The sequence below is a fragment of the Pongo pygmaeus genome, chromosome 5 (assembly GCF_028885625.2).
Source record: "Pongo pygmaeus isolate AG05252 chromosome 5, NHGRI_mPonPyg2-v2.0_pri, whole genome shotgun sequence".
NCBI lineage: Eukaryota > Metazoa > Chordata > Mammalia > Primates > Hominidae > Pongo > Pongo pygmaeus.
Window position 1 is genome coordinate 139,157,313 of NC_072378.2, and position 21,197 is coordinate 139,178,509.

General features: G+C 39.3%; 1 protein-coding gene across 1 annotated transcript; it reads left to right on the forward strand.

The window, feature by feature from the left end:
• Positions 1-210: 210 nt before the first annotated feature.
• Positions 211-20,285, forward strand: CCDC28A (coiled-coil domain containing 28A). The gene is made up of 6 exons (XM_054492685.2): positions 211-890; positions 3,036-3,235; positions 6,791-6,954; positions 12,195-12,349; positions 15,321-15,343; positions 19,718-20,285. The coding sequence occupies exons 2-6, from the start codon at positions 3,078-3,080 to the stop codon at positions 19,770-19,772; spliced, it is 555 nt and encodes a 184-aa protein (XP_054348660.1). The 5' UTR covers positions 211-890; positions 3,036-3,077; the 3' UTR covers positions 19,773-20,285.
• Positions 20,286-21,197: the final 912 nt, after the last annotated feature.

Sequence of the window (21,197 nt, forward strand, 5' to 3'; positions counted from 1 at the left end):
GCTACCCAGACCAGGCAATGAAACGTGCATTTCTTCCCTAATTTAAGATAGATCTCTTTCTCTCAGCCTGCAATTCCTTCTCCAGAGGCTTTAAGTATAGTGGAAGTAGAACTATCTTTGACGACAGAGAGACACCTGCATCAATTAGCCTTTCTGAGCCTCAAATTCCCCATTTGTAAAACAGAGATTATAACACCTACCCATAAAATTGTAGAGAGGTTTAAATATACCGTTATGTGTAGGGCCCGAACAGAGTAGCTATTAATAGTGGTAACAGACTCTCAATTAGGGGCTCAAGCATCTTGGTTGCTAAACAGAATCACGGTCGCTGAACAGAATCACACTCTTCACGCCGCCTTGGAGCCAAAGTTAGTTTAGCCGCGAGAAGTCCGGGCAACCAATCGGAAACAACCAAGGAACAGTTCCATGACGACACTCTTGTTCCGCCTTCGGATGTGCTCGAACAGCATTCTGGGAATTGTAGTTCATGGGGATCTCTCACCGAGGGGCGGAGTAGCTTCCGGAATGAGTACTGCATTTCCCGTTTCTACCTCCACTGCACCCGCTTAATGCGTCTTGCTCCTGGGTCACAGAGCCTACAACGACACACCCAACACGCCCGCCGGAGTTACAGCTAAAGGCAGGACAGGGGAAGCAATGAAATACCGAGGGCGGAGACGAGAGCGACACTGGGGGAGCAGGAAAAGGCGGGGCTTCCGCTTGGGGCAGGGAGGCTGTGCCTCTTACGTCACTTCCGTAAACAAAGGTTGCTGCGGAGGAGCGGGTCCCGGCATGTGACCGGGGCTCTACTTGTGGCTGCGGCGGTGGCTTCTGAGGCTGTCGGGTCTTTGCGGGTTGCGGAAGGGGGCCCCAATACCCTTCTTCTTCAGGTATGTAGTGGAAGCAAAGGAACCTCCGCACCCTGCCCCTTTAGGCCTTTCCCACCACTTTAGTCACTGCTGGGTACTGGGCTGTGAAGGGTCATCGCTTCGGTAGATTGGGGAAGGGGAATGGGGTGATGTCAAGAGGGATGCCCAGTGGTACTGCTTGGAGGCAAGACCTGGCACTTAAAACCACTATGTGAATAAGTAACTATGAGCAGTTTACTAATTATGCCTTCTCTAAAACATTCTTTGCTGTTTGATATACAAGAAGGCTTTCAGTGCTGTCGTGACAGATGTAATTTTCCAAAAACGAGGAAATCGCGAGTGCTGGCTCACCAGAATATTGTGGTTTAGACCACCATTGGTTTATTTGCATTGCTTTACTTCCTAGATTTTTTTTTCTTGTACCACCAAGTGTGTATTAGCATCGTTAAATTTCAGGCCAGCGTGTTTATGCATATCATAAATTTTTACAGATCCTTGCCTCTTCAGAGAACTAATCGTCTCTATTCAGTCATCTTTCAGACTTTCATTTAATTTGTATTGCATGTTGAAACAACACCAGAATTACTGTTCTGTTACCAAAAATGCTTCTTAAAAGAAAAATTGTTAGCCAAGGTTTAAGTGGATTGACACCCAGTGGTATCTGGGATTAGAGACTGGGCATTGGAGCCTTTCCCAGAAAGCCTCTTCTTTGGCAGTATTGTAGCTCCAGTTGTAATTGTCTAGCGTCAGCCAATTTAAGCTCAGTGGTTTAAATTCCAGTGCCAGTGGCACTAAGTTCAGGCAAAAGGAAAAAAAAATTATTGAATTTCTCAAATAATTATTTTAAGCGACAGCAATGGGTTTGAATCTTTTTGGTCATGGCATGCCTAAATTAAACACAACATGCCAAAAACGGCCTAATGTTAGAAGGCAATTTACAACCTGATGAGGTAGATAGCTTATAAATTCTTCATCTTATGATACATGAAATAATGAAGTTAAGAAAAATTTAACTATGCACAAATAAAATATGGAAGGTTTTTTTTTTTTGGGGGGGACAGAGTCTCGCTCTGTCGCAGTGGCGCCATCTCGGCTCACGGCAAGCTCCGCCTCCCGGGTTCACGGCATTCTCCTGCCTCAGCCTCCTGAGTAACTGGGACTACAGGCGCCCGCCACCACGCCCGGCTGATTTTTTGTATTTTTAGTAGAGACGGGGTTTCCCCGTGTTAGCCAGGATGGTCTCGATCTCCTGACCTCGTGGTCCGCCCGCCTCGGCCTCCCAAAGTTCTGGGATTACAGGCGTGAGCCCGGCCGGAAGGGTATTTTTAAATAGATGGATGTTAGAAAATAGAGCAGATTAATACATAAAGTAAGGGGATTGTGTAGGGATAACTAGGAGGTCTTACACATATTCCCCATGGAAGGGCCATCTGTAACTTCACATTGTTAACTTTTTTGATACGGGCAAAACCAAATATATATCATAAAATTCATGTTTGTTTGGAAATGGTTAGAGAAAGTATATTCAAAATAGGCAACGAACAAGTTTGATTTTCTAGAACTTCACTTATCACCAAGCTAGAATCATTATTAGCCCTAGCTATAAACTGAGTTTCTGTTTAGTAGTTGAAGTAAGGCTTCTAGTTGATTTTTAAAATGCTAGTAAAATCCCCCTGACAATTATACATCTGCTTGAATCTGGTTGGTTCTTCTTGAGCATACATCTTGGAAGAAAGACCTAAAGGCCACCTGAAGCTTGAACCAGGCTGGGAATATTATGTAGATCATTTGTTTATTGTTTATATATTGTTCCCCTTGTAAAATGTAGGCTTCTTGAGGGCAAACACCTTGTTCAGTGCCGTCTCCCCAGTACCCACAATAGTGTCTGGCTTGTGGAAGAGAATCAGTAAATACTTGTAGGATGAAGGAATAAATAAAATGGTAAAAAACAAAACAACAACAACAAAAACTGTCTACCAAACAATTTTGCTAGGGGCTTATGGGTACATAGTAGAGTAGATTAAACTTTAGAGACCCGTTTTCTAACTTTCTCTTATGCCCTCTGGAATTCTTGATCCTCTTTTGACCTGTGAAATGGGTCTTTGAATTTCTTTCATGTTTGCATATTATAGCATACATATATAATTGCTGTACTTCCTTATTTAGGTCTTAAGAAGCTGGCCGTGGTGCAATAAGGAACTTAAAACAATGGAAGAGCGGAAAGTGAAGAGGAGGAGTCCTAAGTCTTTTAGTGCCCATGGTACTCAGGTTGTCAATGCCAAAAAAAATGCCATTCCAGTGAGTAAAAGCACAGGGTTTTCAAATCCTGCATCACAGTCAACTTCACAGCGACCAAAGTTAAAAAGGTGAATTATTTTACATGTTCACAGTAAAATACCATTAAAGTAAATCCTGACTCAACTCTTCTTAAACACTTTTTTAGTCTTGGCTTGACTTTTAAAACAGTTGAGGCACCCATTATGTGTGATTTAGAAGAAAAATTTATGAAAGTTACAGTGTATAGAGATTAGAAAATGCAAAATGAATTATGGTTTGAAGGCCTTTACTTTGTCTCATATTAAAATATACAGAACAAGAAAACTTTTTGACCGTGTTGATGAGCTAGTCAGAAATGGGAAAAGTGAAAGAGTGAAAAAGTCAGCAGGGTTTTTTGTTCTCTTTCTTTCTGTCTTTTTTCTCTAAGCTGAGTGTTTATGCCTTGGTAGTTTTCTTAATTTATTTTATTTTACACACATATATATATATTTTTAAATATGGGGTCTTGCTGTGTTGCCCAGGCCGGCCTTGAACTTCTGGGCTCAAGGGATCCTCCTGCCTCAGTCTTCTGAGGGGCTGTGACTGCAGGTGTGTGCCACCACACCCAGCTTGCAGTTTTTATTTCTAAAAAATAATGATGTCATTGTTTTTGTATAAATAATCTGTGTTTTTAATAAAAATTCAAACAAGGAAAAATTCAAAGAAGAAATTCAAAATCCGAAAATTCTACCACCTAGAAATAATCATTATTAATATTTGGTGAACATCATTTGCATTCAGGATATTTAAAGGAAACAAATGACAAGTTTAACTATGTTACATGTTACTGTTACATATATGTGAGTATTTTATAGTATTAGATATTTGGAAGGGAAGATTAGATATTTGGAAGGGAAGATTATAGCTTTAGAGGAAAAAAAGTGTTGTATAATGTCAGTCTTCTTTCTAATTATTAAATAAATTTACTCTCACATCCAATCTCACCCTGGCAAGTTAGCTAAGGAAATGCCTGTTGCATTCTGTAGCCGCTGGGTTTACACCTAATAAAAGATGAGATTACTGCCTTGATGATGATCTCTCTTTATCGAAACAGAAAGGACATAGCCAAATACAAGAGAACATTTGGAAGAAGTATTCCAATGAGTACCAAATGATAAACAGGAGTTTTGAGGATTTCCTTCAAATAAATTATCAGAATGGGGTTTTTGTCATGGGGGAGTTTAATTAGGGTCAGATTTTGAATTAAGTTTACAGTTGGTGGAAAAAGAAAACCAAGAGATTTTAAAAATAATCACTTCTTTCTCTATATTTTTAAAAGCAGTTTATTTGTATCATTGTCATTTTTATTGGTGGTTTTATTTCCATACCCCCTTGTAGATGTAGGCTTCTGAGGACCGGGACTATCTGGATCATCATTGTGTGCCTGACAGTACTTAAGTGGGGCTTTGCACATAGTATTATTTCACTGTGTGCTTGCTTTATTGTTGAGTTATGTTAACATAAAGTGAGAGTGTGACATAACATTGAAGCAGGAATAAACAGGTTTTTGTTTTATCTTTTGTGTTTCTTTTCTGAGAGGGTTATTAAATGATGAACTGATGTGAAAGTTTACTTGGAGAAAACTTCCAAATTTGAGAGGAAAATAATATGTTTGTCATGCTGAAACCTTATACTCTGTAATAGTTTATCTCAGATTTTAAATGTGAATATGGATCTCTCAGGGATTTTTTTAGAATACAAATTCCACAGCAGTGTGGGATGGGGGGCTTCAGATGAGCATTTCTAAGAAGCTCACAACTGAGATTGATTCTATGGGTCATGGGCAGCACTTTGAGTAACAACGTATTACATAATGTATATAATATATACAATGCAGCCCTTGCTTTGGGAAGAACTGTTATTGACCTACTGTCAACAATGTATGTATTCTAAACTTCCTTCACATTATAGTCTCTTTCTTGTATCCCCCCTCCCCTACCTTCCCTGGGCATATATATACCCTATTTATCTTATCATTATTGTGGTGAGGACAGTTATGTTGAAGATGTCTTCATTCAACATTATGTTAAAATCGAGTACTGAATATACTTCCATGTCGGGATTTGTAGTGTGCATTGGGTTATAAAGATAAATTACTCTTTCTCCCATTTTGCCAATTTAGCCCCTACTTGTTCTTTAAGTCTTTGCTCACTTATCACTTTTAGGAAGCCTTCTCTGGTTGGCCCCATGCTGAACGAACTGCTTCTCTCTCTTCCTATATCGCAGTGTGCATAACATCATCACTCAAGTATTTGAGAGCCTGGTATATGCCAGACATGTGTAATAAGGACTAATTTAGGCTAGGGGTTCCAGAAAGGCCTTCCTGAGGAAATAGCATTTAAACTGAGACTTGAAGATGTGTGGAGGTAGCATGCCAAAGATGGCAGTAAGTGGAAGGATGCTAATGTAGGCAGAGGATTAGCACGTAAGAAGATAAGATAATGGATTTCTAGGAAACTAAAGAGATTCAGTGGCTAGAGCATAGATGAGGATAGGGTTTCTTAGGGATATTAGATTATATTCAGCAGGCAATGCAAAGCTACTAAAGCTTTTTTTTTTTTTGACACGGAGTCTTGTTGTGTCAACCCAGGCTGGAGTGCAGTGGTACAATCTCAACTCACTGCAACCTCCACCTCCTGGGTTCAAAGGATTCCCCTGCCTTAGCCTCCCGAGTAGCTGGGACTACAGGTGTGCACCACCACACCAGGCTAATTTTTGTATTTTTAGTAGAGACAGGGTTTTGCCATGTTGGCCAGTTTGGTCTTGAACTCTTGACCTCAGGTGATCCTCCTGCCTGGGCCTCCCAAAGTGTTGGAATTATAGGTGTGAGCCACTGTGCCCTGCCTACTGAAGCATTTTTAATTAAGCAAATTATGTGATCTGATTTTACTTTTTGGAAATGGACTTGGCTGCCCTGTGGGGAGATCAGGGATCACACACAGAGATAGGGAGACTGGTTGGGAAGCTATTTGGTTAAGAGATGGGATGGTGGCATGGGAGAAAGAGAACTGGAGAGATTAGATATTTTGTGGGTATAATTGATAGGACTTCATGACTGCATGTAGGAGCCTTAGGAAGTCGGAGGAGTCAAGGATGATAACAAGTTTTTAGTATTCCATTACATAGTGATTATGAATTTAAATATTTTCCCTTCTCTTTAGACTGGGCATTTGTGGATAATGTCGGCTACAGAGTAGGGACCCCATAACCATTTGTAGAACTACTGAGAGTTCAAGGAACAAATAAAGTTTAGAAAGGAAAGGAGTAATATGTTTTACTGAGAAATGAAATGTAAAGCATAGGATAATAGAGACTTACAAGTTTTCTTTTCTGCAGTCCAAAGAATTAGCATATTATATAAATGTATTAATCAAACATTTTATATGACTTCGTAGTTATATTTTATACATTTGTTTGAGGTTTTTCACAACCTGTTTTTTTCTTTTGGTTTCTGGCTTGGAGTTTCTGGTTTTATTTAGTATTGACTCTATTTGATTTCTTGCTTTTAAGGGAAATTCCATTTACTTCACTAAAAAATTAAGCAAAAGCTTAATCTAGAATAGCCTAAAAAGATAGAATTAAAGTTAATTGCATCGTCTGTACAGAGTGATGAAAGAAAAGACCAAACCTCAGGGCGGAGAGGGAAAAGGCGCTCAGTCAACTCCGATTCAGCACTCCTTCCTCACTGATGTCTCAGATGTTCAGGAGATGGAGAGAGGGCTGCTCAGTCTTTTGAATGATTTCCACTCTGGAAAACTTCAAGCATTTGGTAAGCAATAGATGTTTCTCTACTATTTTTTTCTCTAAGATGTTTGCATCCTATTTTCTGTGTGTATTTTACTCTCCTTTTCAAAGTGCCAGTTTCTTTTAAGAAAAAAAGAGCCCACAGGCATAAAGGCAATCATTCTAGATTTTGTCTTAGAATATAATTTGCCTTCTAAAACTTCTGGGAAAAAGTTTTTTTTAAGAGGGAGGGTTAGTTGAAATGTTGAAGTAGGATTGCCATTATGGAATAAATATCTTGCAAGTTTAACAAATAAGAGGGACAGTCTTGGTCAGTTAAAATATTTTAGACTTAGTGTCTTCATTTTGAAAGTATCAAGATCATTTTCCCTTACCCTCTAAAGCTTAAACTTGTTTCTTGCCTGGGATTCCTGATTTAAAGTTAGGAATTAGAATAATCCAGTTTTCTTGTTTTTTCATGAGGATATAAGAATAGTTAACTGATTGTTCCATTAAAAATTCTGTCTAGGTATTTTTTGATAGTCACAGAGTTCACAAAAGAGATTTTTCATGTGCAGTTTGGAACTTATTTGTAAGCTTTTTCTAATGATAAGATTATTTCCCAATTTTTTTTTTTTTTTTTTTTTTTTTTTTTGAGGCAGAGTCTGGCTCTGTCGCCCAGGCTAGAGTGCCACGATGCGATCTTGGCTCACTGCAAGCTCCGCCTCTCGGGTTCAGGTGATTCTCCTGCCCCAACCTCCCCAGTAGCTGAGACTACAGCTGTGTGCCACCACAGCCGGCTAATTTTTTGTATTTTTAATAGAGACGGAGTTTCACCGTGTTAGCCAGGATGGTCTCCATCTCCTGACCTTGTGATCTGCCTGCCTCAGCCTCCCAAGGTGCTGGGATTACAGGCGTGAGCCACCGCGCCTGGCCTATTTCTCAGTATTTTAAAAAGCAATTTCAATAATATGGATAATCTTTTAAAAACATGTTAACTTCCCCAGTTTTTTAGAAGATGCATAATCTTATACAAATGTATAAATGTCCACATACATATTGATTTTTTAAAGTATTCTTTCCCTCCCCCATGTTTTTGTTACTTGACTTCCCCATTCCCTCTTATCCCTTCTGCTACTTCCACTTCCCCTCATCCCAACCGTTTGTTAACAATCCAGGTATATATCTTTTCATATTTTTATTTTCATTATTTAATACAAATGGTATATAAGATATTCTGTATCTTGCTTTCCTGCACTGAAGAATATCTGATGGAAATCTCTCTAATGCACCTAGGATGGCTCTAGTTCATTCTTTTTTAATGGCAACATAATATTCCAAGTTGTGAATATACTCTAGTTTATTCAACCATGTCCCTATTGAGAGGCATTACTTTGTTTCTCATTTTGAGCCACCAAACACAATGGCGTAGTCAACATCTTTTTACATAGATCTTTAGGCTGGTGCCTCTATTCTTTTGGGATTGATTCTCATGAGTGGGATTGCTGGGTCAAAGCATATATGTAATTTTAACTTTAATAGAAGTATGCAGATTGCTTTGCAAAAAAAAAACAATACTGCACTTATAGGTTCCATAAACAATTTATGAAAAAATGCTTTTCCTTGAATTCCCGCCAAGCAGTAGGTATTATTTGTCTTTTAATTTTTGCCAGTCTCTTGGTGTAAAGTGAGATGTCTTTTATTACAATTGAGTTTGAAGATCCGTGTGTGTTTGGTAGATTGTTTGATAGGTCCTTTTCAGGACCTTTTGTCAGTTTTCTACTTGGTTATTTATCTTTTTGTTGTTGTCACTTGTAAAGAGCCCTTTGTGTTTTAGATACTAACCCTCTGACCTCTATTATGTATTTATTTTTGTTTACCAAATTTGTTGTGTCTGTGCACTTTGTTTATGGTATATTTAACCTTGTAAAAGTTTTTACTTTTTGCATTCTCAAACATGTCTGTATCTTTTCTTTCAATAGTTGCTGGGTTTCCAGTGTTGGTTATTTGAAAAGAAGATATTAAAAGCAGATTATTTCACAAAAATACTTTATTGTACCCCTACCTCCTTGCTTTAGCCCATCCCAGTAAGGTGGTATCTTCAGAGTATTTTCACTTCCCCTGTCTTCCCTTCTTCCTTCCTACCCTTGAGATGTAATCTTTGGACCACTTCCACGTCTTTGCTTTTTCCCAGCACCTTTCCTCCCCTACTGTATGTTGCCTTTGTGTTTTTGGATTAAAGTCCTTTCTTGTCTTTGTCTGTTATCCTACTGATTACTCTTCATAATAAGTGTTGCAGATGAGAATTCCATTGCCAGTCAGAGTCTTTCTTAGCAGGTAATTTATATTTTTCTGTCTTGATGATTAAAAGGTGTTTTTCTTTTATCTTTAAAGGTTAGGCATTTTCCAGGATATGCTTAGGACTGTGTCTTTTCTCATCAATCTGCCTGGGAATCAGTGAGCCCTTCATATCTGCTGACTCATCTTTCATCTCACGTAACATATTTTCTATTGTTTATTATTTTTCTTCCATCTCTTCCTTTTTAGCCTCTGAAGCTTCTATTGTTCTCATGGTAGGTCACCTAGATCCGTCCTCTGACTCTCATCTTTTCCCATATGATTTCTACCTCTTTATATTTTTACTGTACATTTACATACATACACACAAACATACATACATACACACAAACACATATCTTGAGATATTTCTGTTTCTCCCACTTGACCTTCCAGGTTACTAATGTTGAAAAACATGACTAAAATAGAGGAAATATGACATATTTTACTGTGAAGAAAGGACGATTTTGAGAGAGCCATAACTAGCTTCAACATTAGTAGTCCTTAACATAATGTCATATTGTCTATTTACGAAGATGTTATAAAGCTGGCTAGAGGAAACTAGCATAATTTACATTAATTCATATTTATTGAGGATATGTACTTCAACTTTAGCTGAGGTATATTTTACCTGTATAGTACCTTTAGGAAAAATAGAAAGGTTTTTTTTGAAAAAATTGTACTATCAAGGGATTGCAGAGTCTGTACTTAAACTGAATGAAAAGATAATATGTTATGTGTATAAATTAGTTGCTCTGGGCAGATAATGTCACTTCAGAGGACTCTTGGTCAATACGTAATGTAAGACCTATCCTTTAGCAATTAAGTTGTCTTGACAACTGTGTATACAATTAAAAATATTACATAGTGTTGCTCATGCTTCATAACATTTTTCATGCTTCATAAATATTTTTGTTTATATTTCTTAAAGGAAGAATACATAATTGGTTGAAAAAATGATTCACATTTGAAGTCGTTATTGAATTTTTTTTTTTTTTTTTTTTGAGACAGAGTCTCTCTCTCTCACCCAGGCTGGAGTGCAGTGGTATGATCACAGCTCACTGCAACCTCGGCCTCCTTGGGCTCAAGCCATCCTCCCACCTCAGCCTCCCAAGTAGCTGGTGCTACAGGCACACACCACCATACCTGGCTAATTTTTGTATTTTTTTTTTTTTGAGACGGAGTCTCACTCTTTTGCCCAGGCTGGAGTGCAGTGGCACGATCTCTGCTCACTGCAAGCTCCACCTTCCGGATTCACGCCATTCTCCTGCCTCAGCCTCCCGAGTAGCTGGGACTACAGGCACGCGCCACCACGCCCAGCTAATTTTTTGTATTTTTTAGTAGAGACGGGGTTTCACCATGTTAGCCAGGATGGTCTCGATCTCCTGACCTCGTGATCCACCCGCCTCGGCCTCCCAAAGTGCTGGGATTACACGCGTGAGCCACCGCGCCCGGCCTTGTATTTTTTATAGAGATGAGGTTTCGCCATGTTTCACAGACTGGTCTTGAACTCCTGGACTCAAGCAGTTCTCACACCTTGGCCTCTCAAAGTGTGTTAAGATTACAGGCGTGAGCCACCATACCCAGCCAGAACTCTTTTTTTTTTGAGACAGGGTCTCGCTCTGTTACTCAGGCTGGAGTGCAGTGGTGTGATCATGGTTCACTGCAGCCTCAACCTCCCCAGGCTTATGTGATCATCCCACCTCAACCTCCCAAGTAGCTGGGATTACAGGCATGTGCCACCACACCTGGCTAATTGGCTGATTTTTTGTATTTTTAGTAGAGACAAGGTTTCACCATGTTGCCCAGGCTGATGTCAAACTCCTGGGTTCGAGGGATCTGTCAGCCTTGGCCTCCCAAAGTGCTAGGATTACAGGCATGAGCCACTTGGGCCTAGAACTCTGAATTTCACTCAAATTATTACAAAATGTTGGGTCACTCAGTTAAAATGGTAGTTGTCAAACTGGACATGATTAGATGGTGCTGTTTTGCTTCTACATATTATATTACTGTTGAAGAAAATATATTTTCTCTGCTTAAGGGATGATTTTCTTTTTTCTTTTTTTTTTTTTGAAACAAGGTCTCGCTCTGTCACCTAGGCTTGAGTACAGTGGCTTGAACACAGCTCACTGCAACCTTCACCTGCTGGGCTCAAGCAATCCTCCTGCCTCAGTCTCCTGAGTAGCTGGGACCAGAGGCATGCACCACCATGCCTAGTTAATGTGTGTTTTTTAAAAAATTTTTTTGTAGGGGTAGGGTCTTGCCATGTTGCCAGGCTGGTCTTGAACTCCTACTGGTCAAACAGACTGGTCAAGCAGTCCTACTGCCTCAACCTCCCAAAGTGTGGGGATTATAGGCATGAGCCACCATGCCCAGCCTGATTTTGCTTTTTAAAAAGAAACGTTTCCTATATGCTCTTTTTTTGTTTTGTTTTTGAGACAGAGTCTCGCTCTGTTGCCAGGGTGGAGTGCAGTGGCGGGATCTTGGCTCACTGCAACCTCTGCCTCCCGGGTTCAAGCGATTCTCCTGTCTCAGCCTCCCGAATAGCTGGGACTACAGGCACGCACCACCATGCCCAGCTAATTTTTGTATTTTTAGTAGAGACTAGGTTTCACCATGTTGGCCAGGATGGTGTTGATCTCCTGACCTCATGATCCACCTGCTTCAGCCTCCCAAAGTACTGGGATTACAGGCGTGAGCCACCATGCCTGGCCTGAAATATTTCCCATATGATTTTCTTTAGTACCCAAGGTCATTTCTTAAGTGGGTCATTGTTTTCCTGGTCAGAAATTTGATTTGTTATTAAACACAGAAAATATTAATGATTATCTAATTTACAGAAGAAAGAAAACCTGTTTCTTTTAGAGCACCTAGAGTTTAAGTGTTTTTACTCAATGCTGTTAGTTTGAACTGTCCTAATCATTATTAATGTTCTGGAATGTTCCCAAGGAAATGAATGTTCCATTGAACAGATGGAACATGTTCGGGGAATGCAGGAGAAGTTAGCTCGCTTGAATTTGGAGCTCTATGGGGAGTTAGAGGAACTTCCTGAGGATAAGAGAAAAACAGCCAGTGACTCCAATCTGGATAGGCTTCTGTCAGATGTAAGTGTAATTCTTTTTCTTTGTTCTTTAAAAAAAATTTTTTGTTGCAGAAAAATGTACCTTTTGAACTATTTTAATTTATACAATCATGTGGTTGTTAGCATATTCACAGTGTTGTGCAGATCGCTGTTGAATTGCGGAACATGTTCACCACCCCAAAAAGAAACCCTGTACCTCTCAATTCTCTCCTCATCCCCTAGCAACCCCTAATCTACTTTCTGCCTTTATGGATTTGCCTATTGTGGACATTTCATATAACTGGAGTTATACAGTATGTGGACTAAATGGATTATTTTACTTAATGTTCAAGTTTCATCCATGTTGTAAAAACTGTCCCCTTTTTTTTCAAGAAATATATTCCAACGAAGTTATCATATTTACATCTAAGCATGTATTCTCAGAATACAGATGGTGGCAAATCTGAAAGCAAAATATTTGCTTCTGTACAGATACAATAAAATCTTAAGATATAGAAGATAGTAGTCAAAAAGACCTTTCCTGATGTGATTAATACATTTTGCGTTATTTACTCAGGTGGTGGTTACTTGTTTTTAAATACAGAACTACGTTTGGTATTTCTGCTAATTTAGTACATTGCCATATGTATTACTTTGCCAGGGCTGCCAAAACAAAGTACCACAGACTGGGTGGCTTTAACAACAGAAATTTATTTTCCCACAATTCTGGAGGCTAAAGTTGGAGCTCAGGGTGGCAGGGTTGCTTTTTTCTGAGGCCTCTCAGTTTGTAGCAGCCATCATGTTCACGTGGCTTCTTCCTCTATTCCAAGTGTCCAACTTTGCTTTTCCTGCCAGTCACATTGGATGAGGGCCCACCCTAATGACCTCATTGTGACTTAATTACCTCTTTAAAACCCCTGTCTTCAAATCTACTCACATTCTGAGATACTGGGGGGAGGACTAAGACATGAATTTTGGAGGGTATACTGTTTAGCACATAACACGAGGTATGATTGTTACACTGAGAAATGTTAATTAAATTTGCCTCTTTAAATCCTTTTTGGAACAAAAATAAATAAAAATTGAATTCAACACACGTTAGTTTTAGATTCCCTAGTAACCGTTGACAAAAAGGGTTAATTTCTACTGTTTTTCTCTCTTTTGAATGAGTAAATGTGAGGGAACTTGTTTGCCAATACTTTCACTATTTCGAGTCTATAATCTTTTTATTTCATGTCTGTCTTAGTCTTGCAAGTATTTCCATTTACAGTTCATGGTTTGTTTGTTTTTTGAGACAGGGTGTCACTTTGTCACCCAGGCTGGAGTGCAGTGGCACCATCTGGGCTCACTGCAGCCTCAACTTCCTGAACTCGAGCGATCCTCCTGCCTCAGCACCCCCAAGTAGCTGGGACTATAGGCACATGCCACCACGCCCAGCTAATTTTTGTATTTTTAGTAGAGATGGGGTTTCACCATGTTGTACAGGCTGGTCTTGAACTCCTGGACTCGAGTGATCCGCCCACCCTGGCCTCCCCAAGTGCTGGGATTACAAGTGTGAGCCACGGTGTCTGGCCTTACCAGTGCATGTTTTACATTTTTTTCCTCTTAACAGATAATAAGTATAACTTGCTATACATTTAGGAGAATAACAGTGGTATAGTGAAAAGAACACTGAATTTGAAACCAGAAAGGCTTCGTTTAGTTCAGCGTTTGCATTTGGGTTATAACTGAACAACATTGAGCCATTTAGTTAACATTTTTGTAATTCAGATGTTTCCTTCTGTAAGATAAAAATGCTGTAGTCTAAATGTTTATGTCCTCCCCAGAAAGCGTATGTTGAAATCTTAACTTAGAAGGTGATGGTAGGAGGAGATGGGGCCTTTGGGAGGTGATTCGGGCAGGAATGTGATTAATGTCCTTATAAAAGAGGCCCAAGAGAAACCTCCTACCTCTTCTACCATGTGAGGACATGGGGAGAAAGCCCTCCTGTTCCCTGAACAGGAAGTGGTTCATGCCCTCGCCAGACACCAGATCTGCTGACTCCTTAATTTTGAACTTTCCTACCTGTAGAACTATACGAGGTAAATTTCTATTGTTTATAAGCCACCAGTTTATGGTATTTGTTATAGCAGCCCAAAAAGACTAAGACAAGGGGTGATGAATTCTACCTCATAGAGAAAATTGAGTGACATGAAATCTTTTTGTAATCTATGATGGTTTTAAAGATTTTGATCATTAAAATGGCATTTTTTTTCTTTTAAAAACTTATTAGAGATGATTATTATGCCTGGTTTTAGGAATACTTATAAAACTCCAGTTTTTATAATCTGGTTTCATTCTGTCCTCATATTCTTTTAATTTTTTTGTAGAGACAGGGTCTTGTTATGTTGCTCAGGCTGGTCTTAAACTCCTGGGCTCAAGCATTCCTCTCCCCTCAGCCTTCCGAAGTGCTGGGATTACAGGCAAGAGCATGCCTGGCCTCTCTTCTCATATTCTTGTTTCATACATGTTAATGCTACTTTATAATTATTTTTTCAAAATGGAATTTTTTAGCCTGAAATTTTTTTGCAAGTTTTTTTCTTTGGTACTTTGCTTTTTCATTTACAGAAAGCTTTTTTTTTTTTTTTTGACACAGTATCTCATTCTGTCACCCAGCCTGGAGTGCAGTGGCACTAACAGAGCTCACTGCAGCCTTAAACTCCTGGGCCCAAACAGTCCTCCCACCTCAGCCTCCTAAGTAGCTGGACCTCAGGTGTGCAGCACCACGCCTGTCTAATTTTTTAATTTTTTGTAGAGATGAGGTCTTACCATGTTGTCCAGGCTAGTCTGGAGCTCCTGGGCTTAAGCAGTTCTCCTGCCTTGGCGTCCCAAAGTGCCAGGATTATAAGCACGGGTCACTGTGACCAGCACAAGAAAGCTTAAATGAAAAATAGTTTATTTAAAAAGAAATAGTTAACAACTATTTATATTGATCTTATAAAAATTAAAAATAAATTTGTTTCTTTGTTTTACAGTTAGAAGAATTGAATTCTTCCATGTATCCTTTGCCTACTATCAACAGTGAAAAGTTTACAACTTACAATTTCTGATGAATAATCTCAATCAAGTTTTAGAAAATGTGTTATTTAGATATGGTGGAAAAAAGACACATAGTATTATTCACTAGGGCCGTCACTCTTCCTCTTTGGTTTTCTTTTCTTTTCTTTCTCTTTTTTCTTTTTTCTTTTTTTTTTAGAGACAAGGTCTTGCTCAGTGGCCCAGGCTGGAGTGCAGTGCCACGATCATGGCTCACCACAGTCTCAACCTTCCAGGCTCAAGCGATCTTCCCACTTCAGCCTCCCAAAGTGCTGGGATTACAGGCGTGAGACACCATTCCCTGCCCGCTTTGGGTTCCAGATGGAATTTTCTTGGTGTTTTCTATGCTGAAATTTTGTTTCTGGTTTGTTCTGCTTTGCTTTGTACTGTTTTTGAATTTTTAAGACAAATTATTTTTTATCATGAGAACTGAGGATTAGGTTAGTTGCTATGTAAATTATTTTGAAGCTTAGATTCTGAGGCTAACTGGCAGTGAGATATTCAGAGATAATATACTGTACTTAATTTAATATCATCACATAGGATATTTTAGGTGCATAAAATTGAAAACTAGACATTATTAAAATGCAGGCTTCGAGGGATGCTTACATAGCTTGTGAAATGACATTTCATAATTGAATGTACTTAGTGTATTATAGGATTAGCTTAAAGGAGATCACCAAGACACATGTAGAATATTCAGGTTTTGACATTTCAATTTAGAGCAATTATTTTAAGAACTTTTCAAAATGTATTTTTGAACATAGCAGGCACAATGGTAAGGTACCAAAGAACAATGAGAAATCATCCTGCCTATAAAATAATTTAATTTGAGAGGTAAGACATCCCCTTTGAACCAGTTATTGACATAGAAAGGATACTGGTTGTAGAGATTTGATTTTGGAAGTTTGGTTCTACATTTTGATCATGTAACCTTGGGCAAATTGTTTAACATCTCAGAGTGTTCTCTGTAATACAGGGTAATTGCTACATGTGATGATGCATATGTGAAAGTTTCCAAACTATATATATAAAAATTACTATTATTGCTATAAGATTATATTCATACTGTTATTAACTGCTGAATTGTGCAGTAACAACAATTAAGAAATTGGGGCCAGGCACGGTGGCTCATGCCTGTAATCCCGGCACTGTGGGAGGCTGAGGCGGGTGGATCACTTGAGGTCAGGAGTTCGAGACCAGCCTGGCCAACATCATGAACCCCTCTCTCTACTAAAAATACAAAAATTAGCCAGGTGTGGTGGAGGGCACCTGTAATCCCAGCTACTTGGGAGGCTGAGGCAGGAGAATTGCTTGAACCTGGGAAGTGGAGATTGCAGTGAGTAGGGATCGTGCCATTTCCATCCTGGGCAAAAGAAATCAGGAAGTATATCCAAGTCCTGTAATGGCGATTAATAGCTAATTTTCATGAATAGTTACTATTTTTCCCAGTACTGTATGTATAAAGGGGTATGTGCATTATCTTACTTGGCCCTACTTGGAAGTAGGTGGTGTTATGCCCCTCATTTTGCAGATGAAGGAAATAAGGTGCTACGTAAACTGTGGGGAGAGATTAATGTAAGATATTATTGTGAAGAAAGAGTTAAAGAAGGGGTAAGATTTGAGTTAATCAAGGGGCTTTTCCTGCAAGAAGTTCTTTTTACTATATTCCTTCAATGCTTTATATTCTTTCTCTGCCATGACACTTAAGTATTTCCTATCCTTTTGTGTGGTTGGTTGGTTGGTTGGTTGGTTGGTTTTGAGACGGGTCTCGCCCTGTCGTCCAGGCTGAAGCAGTAGCGTGATCTCCGCTCACTGCAACCTCCGCCTCCCAGGTTCAAGCAATTCTCCTGCCTCAGCCTCCTGAATAGCTGGGATTACAGGTGCCTGCCACCACGCCCAGCTAATTTTTGTATTTTTAGTAGAGACGGGGTTTCACCATGTTGGCCAGGCTGGTCTTGAACTCCCAACTCAGGTGATCTGCCCGCCTTGGCCTCCCAAAGTGTTGGGATTACAGGCGTTAGCCACCACGCCCGGCCCTTTTTTGTGAGTTTTTGTGAAACATTTAGAGTTTTTGTTTTGTTTTGTTTTACCACTTTCTGTGACTTAACTTGTGTTGGAATTTACCCACCACAAACATAGCAGCATAATACCCTATATAATACAAGAGTATAGGCTTTGGAATGCTTGATAGGCAGCCGTGTAACCTTGAACAAAATCTGGCAACCATAGTTTCCTCACCTGTAATAGGTGTTCTCTCAATATTTAAACTTTCCCCTCCTAATTTTCCTCTCTGTCGGCTGTCTCTGTTAATTCAGTCTCCAAGAATATTTTTAAATGCCTTCAAGGACCATGGCAGACATTGCTAATCAGACATGGCATTCTCTGCCATTGAGCCTGGATCTGGATATGAAGTCTGTTTGCCATCTCTTTATTACAGTTGTCAGGCATCATCAGTATCATCAGTTCTGCTTTTATTCTTCCTTCACTCTGTACATGATAATCCAGGACTTTGTCACCTGATTCCATACCTTTTCAATTTTCTGTTCCAGATCTAGAGTTGCACTGTTCAATATAGTAGCCACTAAGCCATTTCAAAGACTTAATATCCTTATAAGAACATAAAATATCTCAATTTTTATAATGATTACATGTTGAAATAATTCTTAAAATATTTTATATATATATATATATATATTTCTGAGACAGGGCCTTGCTCTGTCACCCAGGCTGGAGTGCAGTGACATGATCATGGCTCACTGCAGCCTCAACTTCCTGGGCTCAGTTGATCTCCCACCTCAGCCTTCTGAGTAGCTGGGACTATAGGTGTCCGTTATGCCCAGCTATTTTTTTTTTTTAGTTACGGGGTCTTGCTATGTTGCCCAGATTGGTCTCACACTCCTGGGCTCAAGCAGTCCTCCTGCCTCAGCCTCCCAAAGAGCTGGGATTCCAGGCGTGAGTCACCGCACCCAGCCTGCACTGTATTTCTATTGGACAGTGTTGCTCTAAACTTTAGGTATTGCTACAAAATTAATATTCTTGAAACATCACTTTCTTCCTGCCATTTCTATTTTTTACCATTTTTTTAAACCATGTCAACTATTTTAAAGGTTCTTAATAATTTGGTCACAACCTGTACATGCTGTTGTATTTTTCATTCTTTTTCATTCCCCTCAGGCTGGTTTTCTGGATGCCCAAGAAACACATCATGTTCATTCTCATCATAATGTGTTTGTTCAGGTTGTACCTCCTACCTAGAGTTACTCTCATCTCCTTATTCTCCTTATCACGTTACATCCAAGCTGACCACTTCCATAAAGGATTTCATTTGTACCTTAACCTAGCATTCTACCTTATATTATTATCTGTTGATTTTTACATGTGTTAAATCTCAGCCTTCCAACTGGACAAGAATGTGTTTGATGGCAGTGCTTATGTCTGTACATTTTTGCATCCTCTGCCATACATGTACTGCAAGCATTTAGTTGCCTTCAGTGTATTCATATCATTGAATTGGGTCTTGAAAAATAAGTAACAGGTGGATAAATACAGGTCAGTGAGAAAAATGAAAGACAGTGATTATAAGAAAGGATGAGTAATCCATGCAAGATTCCCGTCCTATTTCCAGTCTTCTTGAGGAACAATTAAGAGAATTATAGAAAAGATTTTAGAGCTGTAATGATTTTATTTTTGGACTTTTAAAGAGAATTGTTTTCCCAAAGATGATAAAGTAGTGTCTTCTCAAAAGATTTTTTTAATCTAGTGTCTTGTCATGTTTGTCTCTAATCAGCTCCTTACTATGAAAATGATTATTGACACATTAAAAATAATTCTGGGCCAGGTGTGGTGGCTCACACCTGTAATCCCAGCACTTTGGGAGGCCAAGGCAGGAAGGTTGCTTGAGGCCAGGAGTTCAAGACCAGCCTGGGCAACATAGCGAGAGTCCTCCCCCATCTCTAACAAAGAATAGAAAAATTAGCCAGGTATGTTGGCACATGCCTTTGGGAGGCTGAGGTGGGAGGATTGCTTGAGCCCAGGAGTTCAAGGCTGCAGTGAAGTATGATCGTACTACTGCATTCCAGCCAGGGCAACAAAGTGAGTCCTTATCTCTAAAATTTAAAAAAAAAAAAAGTCTTCAAATTCTAGACATAGTATAATTTACTACATTTAAAAGTTGTCTTACTACATCTGAATGTCTCAGTAGCAACACAAGAGCTTTTCCTTTGAACATATCTCTTTTTTAAATACCTCTTTCTCTTTGCTCCTGAGTGTAATTTTCAGAAATGTAAAAGAGTACCCCTTATAGAACGAAAATCTTCTTAACTGATTAATTCAGACAAAAACTCCATTTGGCAGATGCACAAGATGTTCCAAATACTTCTGCTAGCTAAAATGAAATGCAGTTTGCTTTCTTGTGATTTGAAGAGAAGCAGCAGTCTTTTCCAGCCAAATCCAGTAGCAGAATCATCTTCCACAACAAGGAATTAAAGTAATTAAAGTGCAAGGGCAATGATCGTTTTCACTTACTGCTTTTAGTAAATGTGACTCGCTGTAATTCGCCGTAACTGGAGGCCTAGGCCTTGTTGAAGGCTTCATCAGGAAATGTGATGCAGAGATTGTGCTGCTATGCTTCATATTGTTGCCTTATGGGATTATACTTGAAATGCATTGTGCTAATGTTCTTGACAGGGCTGAGGGATTTCTCTTTCCTGAGCTCACCAAACTTATTCCAGTGTTGATCGCAAGCTGATGATGCACAGGCGTCTTGTGGCAAGCCCAGCTTCAGTTTACGTTAGACAATCAGTACACACGCAGGTGTGTTTTCCAATGGCCAGTGATAAGAAATTAAATAAAAGTATTTGTGAGATTTGCTATTTTTTAATAAAGTAATTGTTTTAAATTAATCTCTGTTGTCTGTTTTGAAGAAACCCATATAGTCTTCAATCTGGGAAATACAAGGATTCAATCCTTAAAAGTAAACTGTGTTTATAAAATTTGAGGTTCTTGAACTCCTTGCAAATTCTGTACCTTGTGTACATTTAAATACTGGTGTGATGAAAGAATGTAAGCTTTAAAGTTACTTACACCTTAATTTGAATCGCCGTTCTGCCCCCTTAACTTTGTGTTCATGCACGTTTGCTCAGGTTGGGTTTTTTCTTTCTTTCTTTCTTTTTTTAAATCTAGAAAATGAGGTCAGTAACCAAGTTGGTAGTGGTTGTATGGGGAGTAAATGAAAAAGCACATATAGGATGCTTAGCACAAGCCGGGCGCGGTAGCTCACGCCTGTAATCTCAGCACTTTGGGAGGCTGAGGCAGGTGGATCACTTGAGGTCAGGGGTTCAATACCCAGACTGGCCAACTTGGTGAAACCCCATCTCCACTAAAAACACATACACACAAATTAGCCAGACGTGGTGGCGGGCTTCTGTAATCCCAGCTATCGGGGAGGCTGAGACACAAGAATTGCTTGAACCCAGGAGGCAGAGAGGTTGCAGTGAGCCGAAATTGTGCCACTGCACTCTAGCCTGGGCGACAGAGCAAGACTCTGTCTCAAAAAAAAAAAAAAAAAAAAAGATGCCTAGCACAATAGCTGACACCAGTAATGCTCAGTAAACATTAATTTCATCACCTTTTAAAAACAGCTTTATTGAAACAATAACTCATGTCATAAAATGTACCCCTTTAAAGTGTACAATTCAGTGATTGTTAGTAGATTCATAGGGTTATATACCCATCACCATGATCTATCTAATTCTAGAACGTTTTCATCACACTAAAAAGAATCCCATTAACAGTCACTCCTTGTCCCCCAAACC